The 13,867-nt window shown below is 46.9% G+C and overlaps 2 protein-coding genes across 5 annotated transcripts in view; both read left to right on the top strand.

The window, feature by feature from the left end:
• The window catches only part of LOC126982741 (CLIP domain-containing serine protease B4-like), a 32,183-nt gene extending 26,582 nt beyond the window's left edge, over positions 1-5,601 (top strand). For all 4 annotated transcript variants that reach the window (XM_050835057.1, XM_050835056.1, XM_050835058.1 and 1 more), the window contains 4 exons: positions 84-191; positions 2,689-2,843; positions 3,844-4,013; positions 4,881-5,601. In XM_050835057.1, the coding sequence (XP_050691014.1) occupies positions 84-191; positions 2,689-2,843; positions 3,844-4,013; positions 4,881-5,057 (610 nt within the window). In that variant the 3' untranslated portion in view covers positions 5,058-5,601. The remainder of the gene's footprint in view (positions 1-83; positions 192-2,688; positions 2,844-3,843; positions 4,014-4,880) is intronic.
• A 3,178-nt stretch (positions 5,602-8,779) lies between these two features.
• Positions 8,780-13,867, top strand: LOC126982743 (uncharacterized). The gene is made up of 3 exons (XM_050835061.1): positions 8,780-9,368; positions 10,718-10,947; positions 13,110-13,867. The coding sequence occupies exons 1-3, from the start codon at positions 9,272-9,274 to the stop codon at positions 13,344-13,346; spliced, it is 564 nt and encodes a 187-aa protein (XP_050691018.1). The 5' UTR covers positions 8,780-9,271; the 3' UTR covers positions 13,347-13,867.

The raw sequence follows: 13,867 nt of genomic DNA on the forward strand, positions 1-13,867 counted from the left end.
TCTCCTCTCCGTCCTTCATCACTGGTCTTAACTCTCCTCTCCGTCCTTCATCGCAGGTCTTAACTCTCCTCCTCGTCCTTCAGAATCAGCGCGGTGCGTCTGGGAGACCTCGACCTTACCCAAGATAATGAGAACAACTCGGCGCCAGCGGACTACGATATTATCCAGATCATCATTCACCCTCAGTTTAGGTAAGGGGGCCGGAGACTGTGTGTGTGTGTGGGGGGGGGATGCAGGGAAACATATCAATAAACTGGTGGCAGCGATGGGATTATAGGAAACATATCAATAAACTGGTGGCTGCGATGGGATTATAGGAAACATATCAATAAACTGGTGGCTGCGATGGGATTATAGGAAACATATCAATAAACTGGTGGCTGCGATGGGATTATAGGAAACATATCAATAAACTGGTGGCAGCGATGGGATTATAGGAACATATCAATAAACTGGTGGCAGCGATGGGATTATAGAAACATATCAATAAACTGGTGGCTGTGATGGGATTATAGAAACATATCAATAAACTGGTGGCTGCGATGGGATTATAGGAACATATCAATAAACTGGTGGCAGCGATGGGATTATAGAAACATATCAATAAACTGGTGGCTGCGATGGGATTATAGGAACATATCAATAAACTGGTGGCAGCGATGGGATTATAGGAACATATCAATAAACTGGTGGCAGCGATGGGATTATAGGAACATATCAATAAACTGGTGGCAGCGATGGGATTATAGAAACATATCAATAAACTGGTGGCAGTGATGGGATTATAGAAACATATCAATAAACTGGTGGCAGCGATGGGATTATAGGAACATATCAATAAACTGGTGGCAGTGATGGGATTATAGAAACATATCAATAAACTGGTGGCAGCGATGGGATTATAGAAACATATCAATAAACTGGTGGCAGCGATGGGATAATAGAAACATATCAATAAACTGGTGGCAGCGATGGGATTATAGGAACATATCAATAAACTGGTGGCTGCGATGGGATTATAGAAACATATCAATAAACTGGTGGCTGCGATGGGATTATAGAAACATATCAATAAACTGGTGGCTGCGATGGGATTATAGAAACATATCAATAAACTGGTGGCAGCGATGGGATTATAGGAACATATCAATAAACTGGTGGCTGCGATGGGATTATAGAAACATATCAATAAACTGGTGGCTGCGATGGGATTATAGGAAACATATCAATAAACTGGTGGCAGCGATGGGATTATAGGAACATATCAATAAACTGATGGCTGCGATGGGATTATAGGAACATATCAATAAACTGGTGGCTGCGATGGGATTATAGGAACATATCAATAAACTGGTGGCAGCGATGGGATTATAGGAACATATCAATAAACTGGTGGCAGCGATGGGATTATAGGAACATATCAATAAACTGGTGGCTGCGATGGGATTATAGGAACATATCAATAAACTGGTGGCTGCGATGGGATTATAGAAACATATCAATAAACTGGTGGCTGTGATGGGATTATAGGAAACATATCAATAAACTGGTGGCTGCGATGGGATTATAGAAACATATCAATAAACTGGTGGCTGTGATGGGATTATAGGAAACATATCAATAAACTGGTGGCAGTGATGGGATTATAGGAACATATCAATAAACTGGTGGCAGTGATGGGATTATAGGAACATATCAATAAACTGGTGGCTGCGATGGGATTATAGAGACATATCAATAAACTGGTGGCAGCGATGGGATTATAGGAACATATCAATAAACTGGTGGCAGCGATGGGATTATAGGAAACATATCAATAAACTGGTGGCAGCGATGGGATTATAGGAACATATCAATAAACTGGTGGCTGTGATGGTATTATAGGAAACATATCAATAAACTGGTGGCAGTGATGGGATTATAGGAACATATCAATAAACTGGTGGCAGTGATGGGATTATAGGAACATATCAATAAACTGGTGGCAGTGATGGGATTATAGGAACATATCAATAAACTGGTGGCAGTGATGGGATTATAGGAACATATCAATAAACTGGTGGCTGCGATGGGATTATAGGAACATATCAATAAACTGGTGGCAGCGATGGGATTATAGGAACATATCAATAAACTGGTGGCTGTGATGGGATTATAGAAACATATCAATAAACTGGTGGCAGCGATGGGATTATAGAAACATATCAATAAACTGGTGGCTGCGATGGGATTATAGGAACATATCAATAAACTGGTGGCAGTGATGGGATTATAGGAACATATCAATAAACTGGTGGCAGTGATGGGATTATAGGAACATATCAATAAACTGGTGGCTGCGATGGGATTATAGGAAACATATCAATAAACTGGTGGCAGCGATGGGATTATAGGAACATATCAATAAACTGGTGGCTGTGATGGGATTATAGGAACATATCAATAAACTGGTGGCAGCGATGGGATTATAGGAACATATCAATAAACTGGTGGCTGTGATGGGATTATAGGAACATATCAATAAACTGGTGGCAGCGATGGGATAATAGGAAGATATAAAGTTGTTATAGTATTTTGTTGAGATTCATTTTCCTCTGTCTGTCTGTCTGTCTGTCTATCTCATATATATTTTTTTTATTTCTATATTTATGTCTCTCTCTCTCTCTCTCTTCCCTCCTCCACAACCAGACCTGGGTCCTCTGTCCGCTACAACGACATCGCGCTGCTGCAGACGGACCGCGAGATCGAGTTCAACGACGCCGTGTTTCCGTACTGCATCTCGCCGAGGATTCCCGCGACAGGCACCACCGTCATTGCTGCCGGCTACGGTCTCTACAATGAAAGTAAGGGCCAAACAAAGGTTCATAGGTAGACAGATAATCTCAAAGCTTCCTGCCACTAATTCAGGTACAAGGGGTGATATACAAAGTGGAGTCAAGAACTGTGTATCAATCTTTACATGTCTTTTTGCCTGATTATGTGTGGTCAGGACAGCGATTTAAGAATATAAGAACGTAGAGTCTGCAAGAGGCCAGTTGGCCTACACAAGACAGCTCCTGTAATTCTAACCCCACCTTACCTCACTATCCATGAATTTATCCAACCCCTTCTTGAATGTATCTATGGTATTGGCACCCACATCATGACTGCCAAGTATATTCCATTCATCCACCACTCTATTGGTAAACCAATTATTGCTTATGTCTTCGTTGAATCTGAATTTATATAAATTAAATCCATTGCTACGTGTCCTACCTGGTTCTTTAACAACCAAAACCCTATTGACATCCCTTTTATTAAAGCCCTTCATCCATTTATAAACTTCGATCAGTTCTCCGCGCAACCTTCGCCTTTCTAAAGAGTGTAGATATAAATGCTTCAGTCTATCCACATAAGGCAAGTTTCTCACCCCCTGAATCATTGTTGTCATCCTCCTCTGTGCAGATTCTAACATCTTGATATCCATTCTATAGTAGGGGGACCAGAACTGAACCGCATAATCGAGATGAGGTCTAACTAGTGCTAAGTAAAGTTTGAGGTTGACTTCAGCGCTCCTATTGCTTACGCTCCTTGAGATGAAACCCAGTACTCTGCTCGGTTTTTAGCCTGAATGCATTGAGCCCTAGGACGGAGGTCAGCGCTCACTAGGACTCCTAAGTCTCTCTTAACACCCAGACCTGCTTAGACGAGTGTCATTAAGGAGTAATTGTGTGAGGGGTTATTCCATCTTCTCTTCTCTCTCCTTCCTCTTCCCGTCTTCACCACTCTCCTTCCTTCCACCCCCTTCCCGTCGCTACACTCCGCCTCCCAGTAAGCTAACCATCTTCTCGCTCTCCCGTCCAGCCTACAAAAGCCACCACGTGTTGGAAGGCGAGCTGGACGTAATGTCGCTGGCCCAGTGTGAAAATGAATATCTGCAGCGGGACCCGCAGCGCCTGAAGACCGCCTACCCTAACCTCCTGCCGCCAAGAGGACTCCTGTGTGCCGGGAGGGACGGTGGCGGCGTGTGCAAGGTGAGTGTGCGTCTGTGTGTGTGTGTGTGTGTGTGTGTGTGTGTGTGTCTAGAACTGTTCATAAGAACATAAGAACGTAAGGAGTCTGCAAGACTATACAAGGCAGCTCCTGTAATCCTAACCCCACCTTACCTCACCATCCATGACTTTATCTAACCTCTTTTTGAATGTATCTACGGTATTAGCACCCACAACATGGCTGTCAAGCCTGTTCCATTCATTTACCACTATTGGTGAGCCAATTCTTGCCTATGTCTTTGCTGAATCTGAATTTGTCTAATTTAAAACCATTGCTACCTGTCCTACCTGGCTCTTTTACTACCAAGATCTTATTGACAGCCCCTTTATTAAAGCCCTTCATCCATTTATAGACTTCGATCAAGTCTCCTCGCAACCTTCGCCTTTCTAGCGAGTGTAGATTTAAATGCTTCAGTCTATCTTCATAAGGCGAGTTTCCCTTTGCGGCACAGGAGTCAGCCGGCATCTAAAACAACTTACAGATAGCAAGCAGCGCGTAACTCCATCACAAAATAACATAATATAAAGGGAGATTTGAGGGCATATGCTATAGCTGCGCGTGGCCTCGGTGCTCATCTCTGTCGCATTGGCCCTTGAGACTCTTTTTTTGGGGGGAGACAGTGCCAGTGTGACATCCGGGTTACCACAGTTTACCTTCCTCAGGTTTCCCAAAGTTACCCATTTATGAACCAGTCCGAAGGGGAGGATGAACAGCTGGGTGAGCTGCACGCCGACTGACAGGGCCAGGACTCGAACCCGGGCTCGTGGACTCGTAGTTGGGAATGCTAACCGAGCAGTCTTGTTCTTCCCCTGCTTTTCCCCGTGTTCATGTTTGTTCTCTCCGGGCAGGGCGACGAGGGCGGGCCGCTGTACCGCGAGGACGAGTCTGGGCTCCGCTTCCTGGAGGGCATCACCAGCCTCACGGGGGGCGCCTGCAAGGAGGGACTGCTGCCCGGCCTCTTCACGGCAGTGGCGGACCACGTGGAGTTCATCGACGCGGTGATCTACAACCCCCGCTTCGCCTAGGCGGGGGGAGGAGAGAGAGAGAGAGAGAGAGAGAGAGAGAGAGAGAGTGTGTGTGTGTGTGTAAGCAAGATTGATAGTACCATTCTGTGAAGAGACTCTCGACTCTATCTGTAACTGTTCTTGTGTTAGTTTGTTTGCCTGTATTTTTGTTTGTTTCTTTGTGTGTGTGTGTGTGTGTGTGTGTGTGTGGACTTCGGCCTATAGCGCCGGTCGGCTTTCATGACGGGGCCTGTTGGTTGACTCCGGCGGTGGCTTACGCAAGTGTTTTTATTAGTTGATGAGCGGCCACCAGGACAGCATGTGGGTCTTAGGCCACTGAAAATTGTCAGCTTGTGGCGGCGGACTGGACTTGAACCCGGGTCCTGCAGGACACCACGGCCGCACGCTGACCACTCAGCCACCGCCTCCCGCCAACACCCACTGCTCGTAATGGCGAGGCTGCATCTGATCGGCTCTTTAAAATTATGCCTTGTCAAACCTTGCCCTCGGGATAACGAGGGAGCCATACTATCACTGTTTCGCAATAAAGAAATGTTGACTTATAGTCGTTGACCTGTTACCCTTCATTGCGCCTTTGTCAAGCGGTGACCTAAAATAGAGTTCCTGGATGGGACAACGGCTGTTCAACTGCATAGATACGGGAAAAGTTCCAATTATAAATGCCAGACAGGGCGATAACCTGTCACCAAAACTGTACACGACGCAACCAGAAAAAAAAACTAGAAACATAAACGGGAGGAATAAATAGGTAAAGCATGCAGTGTAGCTGCGCGAGGCGGCGGCGCGCATCACCGACTCGCTGGCCCTTCGACAGAGCCTCTGGTGGGAGAGAACCAGTAACATCCGGCTCACCACGCTTTACTTTCCCCAGGTTTCCCCAGGTACAGATTTTTTTTTTTTTACCATCCCGAAAGGAAGGATAAACAGCTGGGTGAGCTGCACGCAAGCTGCTCAGGCCAGGATTCCATCCCAGGCCCGCAGATTCGTAGTCAGGGACGCTGCACCTGGAGGGCGCCTAAACAGTTAATTCAGAATAAGGAACGAACATCAACTTTTAATCTTTGATTTGCAGACGACATTGTTCTTTATTAGCGAGGCTAGTGTTGATCTGTAGCATGTGATGGAAGAACTAAACAGTGAAGGTCCATAGAAGTTGAATAAGAAGACTAAAATTATGTTCAACAATTACCACAAGTCGACTCATCGAACAGGAACCTCTAGAGACAGCGAATAAAAATGCAGCCTACACTGAGAACAGCTGAGACACACAAATCCGTCGCTTCAAACCCGCACATAAAATGACGCCAAAGACTGGGTGGGAGTGGTTTCGGGACACAAGGTAACGTAGTGAGTCTCTTCCATCGTGATTGAAGGGAAGGGTGTTCAGTGCGCGCGTCCTCCCCGCCATGACACGCGGATCGGAGAAATGGACGCCGATCAAGTCTCTGAAAAGGAAACTGAGAGAAGCCAAAAGAAAGCTGGAGAGATCGATGCTGGGAACCACTATATAGGCTGAACAAACAAAAGCAGATGACTCAAACGGTATAATCAACACACACACACACACACACACACCGTTCCAATAGCTCAGTCAGTTGAAGCACTGCGCTGCCAGGCTTCGAGGCGTGGCAGGCAGAGGATCGAGCCCCGGTCAGGCAGGGTTTTTCCGCTGACTAGGAGTGGCTATACTGTCCCCCCTTGAGCAAGGGAGATTGGGTGTGTTGCTCTAATCGCGAGAGTACTAGCTGGAGATTGCGAGTCCAGCTCGTGATCAGGCCGTGGTGAAATACATACACCACTTCGGTAGCTAAGTGGTAAAGCTCTGCGCTGCCATGCAGGCTTCACGGCCTGGCAGACAGAGGTTCGAGCCCTGCTCAGTCGGGATCTATCCACTGACAAGGAGCGGTTTCTGTTCCCCCTCGAGCAAGCGGGACGGGGTGTGTCAAGGTCCCGGCAGTACCCAGAGATCGACTAATGAGCCCTGCTCTAATCTAGAGGGTACTTACTGGCGACGACGAGTCCAGTTAGTGATTGGTGTGTTCGGGTGACTTGCAATCAGAGGAGAGCGTGCCAATGCGGCGGCGTGAAGCAGCGGTCACCGGGCGCCAAGGTCGGCAGCGTCAGACGCTTCCGCTGCTCACATCAACTACTTCCTGAGGCCGAGAAGATCATTCGGGTTCTCATGAAAGTTTTTTAGGTTCATGGTACAGAGGATGGGTCAAACTACCACCAGGGCTATAAAACTACCCCTGAAAATACTCAAAATTCATAGGGAACTCTTGTTAATTATATGTTCTTGGACTCCGGAATGTTTAAGAGTATGAGCCTTTGCAAGACGCACTGGTCGCCGCGCGGGGCTGGGGAGTAGCGGGGAAAGCTGGGGGCGCGCGGGGAGCCGGGGAGTCCCTGGGTTTGCACCAAAGAAGTAGGAAAATCCCTCGAGTCGCCTTGAGCACGATGGAGTTGGTGGCCGCCGCGAGTCACGGAACCGACGCAGAACCAACGACCGGGGAAAAGTTTGTCCGATTCAACGAATAAAAAAGACCTTGAGGGACAAACACAACTAGAACAAGAATGGGAAGTATGAGAACACTTATAGTAATAGCCCTACGTAGTATACCAAGCACAAAAGTCATGGTGGCAGTGTTGGTGTTGTCTGTCAGCAGATTGTTTATTTTAATTTTTTTACTTCATTCCTCGTCCGACTCACTCAAAGGCAAAAGTGGAGGGATAAACACAATCAGAATAGCATTGGGAAGTACGGAAACACGTTATTTTGTAGCAACAGCCCTTGTATATTAAGAACAGGTTGGAGCCCATCATATTTTCCAATTCACTCCTCGTCCGACTCACCCAAAGGCAGAAATTGAAAGATGAACACAGAGTAGCATTGGGAAGTATGGGAACGCGTTGTTTTGTGTGTGTGTGTGTGTGTGTTAAGGCATTGTCACATATACTCTTATCCCTATGTATGACAGACGTGGAGGACGCTGGGAAAGGCCTTCATTTGTTCATCAGCCGACCAATATCCTTTTTTACAGCAAAGGAAGCAGCTCAAGGGCAAAACAATAATGGAGGGGAATAAACAGCCCGCTAATCACCGCCCCTACAATAAGAGTATAAATGAGAGGTCACTAGCGGGTGGAGAAGTGTCTCGATATGCTCACCTGTTGAAATAATGTCTGGTAACGATGATGATGATGATGATGATGATGATGATGATGATGAGGCAGACGAATGGTGAATGATGATGAGATGAAGTGATATGAGGGTAATAATGTGACTGATTAATGACGGAGGGCTAGTAATGATGACGAGATGGACTACTGATGATGATGATGATGATGATGATGAAGATGCGACATACGAATATTGAATGATAAAGAGGAAGAGGTGAACTATAATGAAGACAATGATATGACTGACTAATGACATCTACTGATATGATGATGATGATGATGATGATGGTAATGAGAATGATGAAACAGACGAATAATGAATGATGATAAGGAGGAGGAGGCGAAGTTAATAATGCGGGTGATAATGAGGCAACTTCTGCTACTACTACTACCACTACCACTACTACTACTATTACTACTACTTCTACTATTACACTTACTATTACTATTACTACTACTACTACTACTACTACTACTACTACTACTACTACTACTACTAATAATAATAATAATAATAATAATAATAATAATACCTACCATACTAATACCAGACTGATACTACTAATACTAAAACCTGATGAAGAGGAGGATGAGAAGGAAGAGGAGGAGGAGGAGGACGTGTATGGGTGAAGGAGAGGGAAAGAAAGGGAGCACTTCACCGCAAGAGGCTGGACCAGTGGCGGGGATCTCCCAGGCTGAGGCTCTGGCCCGGGATAACGCAAGTCCACAAGTCCCCACGTCGGCAGTCAGGTGAAAGTGATTCTGCGTAACCACCAGCGCCGCCTCGCGAGCCCTCACGCCTGGCGCTGATGGGCGGGGAAGGCCTGGCAGTTCCTCCCTTGTGGCCGGCGAGGGTGTGAGCCGAGCAGTGACCCGCGGCTTCCTCCGTCCGCGGCCGCTTACCGACGGAGTGCATTTGTGTGGGTGTGGGATGTTCGCGACGCTGGCAGAACGCGGTGAGCTCGGCGTGCCTTTTTCACGACCTCTGCCTCTCCGTGTTGCGTCCGTCCGCCCTGCTGCTGCCCCGACTGACTGATGGTGGGTATGGCATTAAGAGCATCGGTGGTGTCGCTCTTGTTTCTGCTGGTGCTGGTGCTGGAGGGCGGCCTGTGCAGCGCCTTCATGTTCCCAGGTATGTGCCGTGAGTGGGAAGGTGACGATCAGCGGGAACCCTTTAGTGATTACGTGAAGCTTCAGAGGATTAATTTTCACACGTCAGGAGAAACTTGCATTCGTCACAGAGGTTATGGCGCGGAATCTTCCTTTTAGCGTTCGTCCCAAAGATTGTGGCGTCCAGTCTTTCTTTCACTATAAGTTTTGTATGAAATTAGACGCATCATGAGGACCTATTAAAGAGTTCAGACTCCCCTATGAATAAAAGTGAAAAAAGGCCATTCATGTTCCTTGGTGAGTGGCGTATATGGGAAGGTGAGGTCAGAGGGAGCCTGATGGTGACTGAGTGAAGCTTCAGAGGATTAATTTTCACAACTCAGGAGAAAACTTGCATTCGTCACAGAGGTTATGGCGCGGAATCTTCCTTTTAACATCCGTCCTAAAGGTTATGGCGTTCAGTCTTCCTTCCTTCCAAAGATTGTGGCGTTGAATCTTCCTTCCAACATTCGTCTTTAAGGATTGTGGCGTTGAATCTTCCTTCCAACATTCGTCTTTAAGGATTGTGGCGTTGAATCTTCCTTCCAACATTCGTCCTAAAGATTGTGGCGTTGAATCTTCCTTCCAGTCTTTGTGAGAATGTTTTGCGTCAGTTTGGTCGAGCAGAAAATGTTAGTAAGTGAAAAATGTTACCCAGTATTCTTAAGGATGTTCTGTTGCTGCGTGTTACATTAAGGAAAAAAAATCAACATTCTTTCCCTTTGTGAGAATATTTTGTAAAGGTTTGGTCTAGCAGATAATGTTGCCAAGTGAAAGCTTTCTTTTGCGTAAGCTTGAAACCTATTCTCGAAAGTCAACACTGTCGCCGTTTCCAGGCACGCACAACACTTACTTTCTTCTTTACTGTCCACAACATTTTTCTTCTCACAGACGAGCGATCAGTGCAGCATCCATTATTTATCGCTAATCAAGTTGCCTCAGCATATGAAGCGGAGGCACGGGAGTGTATTTATAGACTGTGAATGTGAAACGGAGAGTGATCTAAACTTTTTAATAGGTCCTCCTCATGCGTATAATTCCATGCAAAACTTATAATGGAAGGATGATTGAACGCCATAATCTTTGGGTGAGAGGAAGATTCAACAACCTTTGGGAGGAATCATGTTTGTTTTCTATATTTTACAGGCAGAAGAAAACCCTTGACAATACTAATTTATCCCTAACGTGTCTGTCGCCTCTGAAGCAACTGTTTGTGTGGCAGATAAAGAAGGATGATTGTTTACTTAATTTCACATGCAGCAGAAAACCCTTGACAATACTACTCTATCCCCAACGTGTGTGTCGCCCCTGAAGCACCTGTTTATGTGGCAGATGAGTGGCGGGAAGCGAGGGCGGCGGCGGCGGCGGCGACGTGGTCTTCGGCTGCACACTTGAGGCCTCGGTTGGCGGTCGGCGGCAGTGCCCTCGCCTCACCGGAGCAGATGATCGGCAGCGGTGCCCCCGCCTCGCCGGAGCAGATGATCGGCAGCGGTGCCCTCGCCTCGCCGGAGCGGACAGTCGTGCCATCCCAGCCTGGCCTGGAGCCCGCGGCCAGCCACTTGGTATGTCAGGCTGTGTGGAAAGAGCGGGCTGGTGCGTGGGATGGGTGATGAGGGTGGCGGTGAATGGCGACGCAAACCTCTCTTCCGGCAGTTGTTTTCACCGGTGTCTGTTACGCAGTACAACCACCACGCCGTGTACACCTTAATCATGTCGCTGTAGCTCCTGAAGAAAGAAGGATTGTAGTATTTAAGAGGGGAACTTGAAAAGAATTAAATGGTTGGATACCAAGAGGGGGTCAATATATACCAATTAAGTTGTTTTGGCCCAAGCATTCCAGTACTCAGTTCTAACTCACAGGCGGCTCAGCAACCCTCGAGTCAAGCGTAGAGGGCTCAAAACCACTCAATATTTGGTCAAAGTTGGGTGCATACGCTGTAGCTGCGAGTGGCGACGGTGCTCATCTCCGTCACAGTGCCCCTTTGATGGTGGGCGAGAACCCTTAACCCGACACAGGGCCAGTGTGACATCCGGGTTACCACAGTTTACCTTCCCCTGGCTTCCCCAGGTACCCATTTATCGACTACTCCGAAAGGAAGGATGAACTGCTGGGTAAGCTGCACGCCGACTGCCCAGGCCGGGATTCGAACCCAGGCCGGTAGATTCGTAGTCAGGGACGCTGACCACTGCGCCGCGAAGGTGTGAATAGTTAGTTACAAGAACTACGAGTATATTTGCTACAGTACCATAAAGCAAAGAGGAATTATATTATACATTCTCTAAACATAAAGGATCAGGGCCAATATTGTCAAACAGTTCGGGTCTTTCCCTCATCCGCCCCCATTTAATAAGGGTTTCGTAGAGCTTGTGTTAGTATTTCCATTGGCATTTTTATGAATCTCGTGATAGTTTGACGAGGCTGGCTGCGGCACGTCAACAGGAATTCATGTGCAAGGACTGCTTGAGTGTCGCGTATGAACCCAGAATACTTTATGAACTAGGTTGGTTATTCTGGGTAACTGGACCGCAGTAATGAATCAACAAGCCCTGACTGCCTAACGTGACCCCACAAGAGTAGCAGCTAGAGTAGTGCTAGATCCTTTGAAATGGTAACCCAACTCCATTATTTTTTTTTTTTCAGTTTTCTTAAATGGACGGGGAAGTGGAGGAAGAAGAAATGCCAAAATTACGTGGTCCTCTAAAATTCTGGAGATACTGCTTTTAAGATGTCTGGTTAGCTAGAAATGCTGTTTAGTAATCCAGATATATTGTTTTGACGCAGTCTTAATATCTAGAATCGTCCACTCCACTCTGGACGATTCTGGGTATATTCCTCCTACTCATCCCCCCCCTCTGACTCTTTTATGCCTGTTATTAAGATTCTTAAGAACGATGTTTTCTATGTCCTCTCTGGCCTCAACTCTCAGAAGGCCTATGGACCTAATGGTGTGCCTCCTATTATCCTTAAAAACTGTGCCTCCGTGCTGACACCCTGCCTGGTCAAACTCTTTCGCCTCTGCCTATCAACATCTACCTTTCCTTCCTGCTTGAAGTACGCCTTCATACAGCCTGTGCCTAAGAAGGGTGACCGTTCCAATCCTTCAAACTACCGCCCTATAGCTACTTTCCTGTCTATCTAAAGCTTTTGAATCAATCCTTAACCGGAAGATTTAAAAGCACCTTTCCACTTCTGACCTATCTGATCGCCAGTATGGATTCCGCAAGGGGCGTTCTACTGGCGATCTTCTTGCTCTCTTAACTGACTCTTGGTCATCCTCTCTTAGCCGTTTCGGTAAAACTTTCTTAGTTGCGCTAGCCATATCGAAAGCCTTCAATAGAGTCTAGCACAAATCTTTGCTTTCTAAACTGCCCTCTTTCGGATTCTATCCTTCTGTCTGTTCCTTTATCTCCAGTTTCCTTTCCGGCTGTTCTATCTCCGCTGTGGTAGACGGTCACTGTTCTTCCTCTAAACCTATCAACAGTGGTGTTCCACAGGGCTCTGTCCAATCACCCACTCTCTTCCTGTTATTCATCAATGATCTTCTTTCCATAACAATCTGTATCTGGAAATACTGTTTTGAGGTTTTGTTATCTGGAAATACTGTTTTGACGTTTTGTTATCTAGAAATACTGTTTTAACGTGGTCTTATCCAGAAAAATCTTATCTAAAAATACTGTTTTGGCGTGGTCTTGTTACTAAGAAATACCATTATCCTTTTTTCAGTGGAGCGCGGCGAGCTACTACCCTCGCTGGCCCGACCACATCCGCCGGGCCTTCCGCGGGAGTCTGGCGACGCGGCTCCCTCCCAGCCTGACGAGGACGGAACGACAGCTGCCTCGTCCGCCCCTCGTGCAGGCGTACCACCAGATAAACAACCCCTTACGCCACACAGAGGAGGCGCCGGAGAGCCCATTCCAGCGCCGCCGCCCGCTGTCAACCTCGCTATGGTACTGGACGTGAGGGCTTCCATTTTCTCTCTCTAAGCCAGTCTCTCTCTCTCTCTCTCTCTCTCTCTCTCTCTCTCTCTCTCGGCGAATGCTTAAAATTGTCAGATTGTAGCGGCGGGCAGGACTCGAACGTGGGTCTTCCAGGACGCCGCGCCCGCACGCTGACCACTCCACCACACCCTCCCCCATACAAAGACAAGCCAAGATAGCCCCGCCTCGAAGACGTGAGGGCAAGATGCGAGGAAATAGACAGAAAAGAAAATACGTAAGAGAAATGGTGTAAGGGAGAGGAAAAAAAACCCTCAATGGAACAGACGCACGGAAAATTATTTAAGGAGAAAAAAACGCAAGTAAAAGAGAATAAGATAAAAACAAGTGACGCAATAGCAACAGTGGCTAGTGGAAAAGACACAAAGACAAATCAACGCCTCATCTCCCCATCAACGTCTCACCTCAAGGGACGATGCCGCCTTACATATGCACTCCCTTGCCTTGTCTTGGGGAAGGAAAACAACAATAAAGGGCACGAGTTGA

This window comes from Eriocheir sinensis, chromosome 51, assembly GCF_024679095.1.
Source record: "Eriocheir sinensis breed Jianghai 21 chromosome 51, ASM2467909v1, whole genome shotgun sequence".
Classification (NCBI taxonomy): domain Eukaryota; kingdom Metazoa; phylum Arthropoda; class Malacostraca; order Decapoda; family Varunidae; genus Eriocheir; species Eriocheir sinensis.

Bases quoted from the DNA above. Each gene is read 5' to 3' on its own strand.
- LOC126982743 (XM_050835061.1), top strand. From the start codon at position 9,272: ATGGTGGGTATGGCATTAAGAGCATCGGTGGTGTCGCTCTTGTTTCTG. The intron at 9,369-10,717 runs GTATGTGCCGTG...TTTATGTGGCAG, and splicing joins CAGCGCCTTCATGTTCCCAG to ATGAGTGGCGGGAAGCGAGG. The intron at 10,948-13,109 runs GTATGTCAGGCT...TCCTTTTTTCAG, and splicing joins AGCCCGCGGCCAGCCACTTG to TGGAGCGCGGCGAGCTACTA.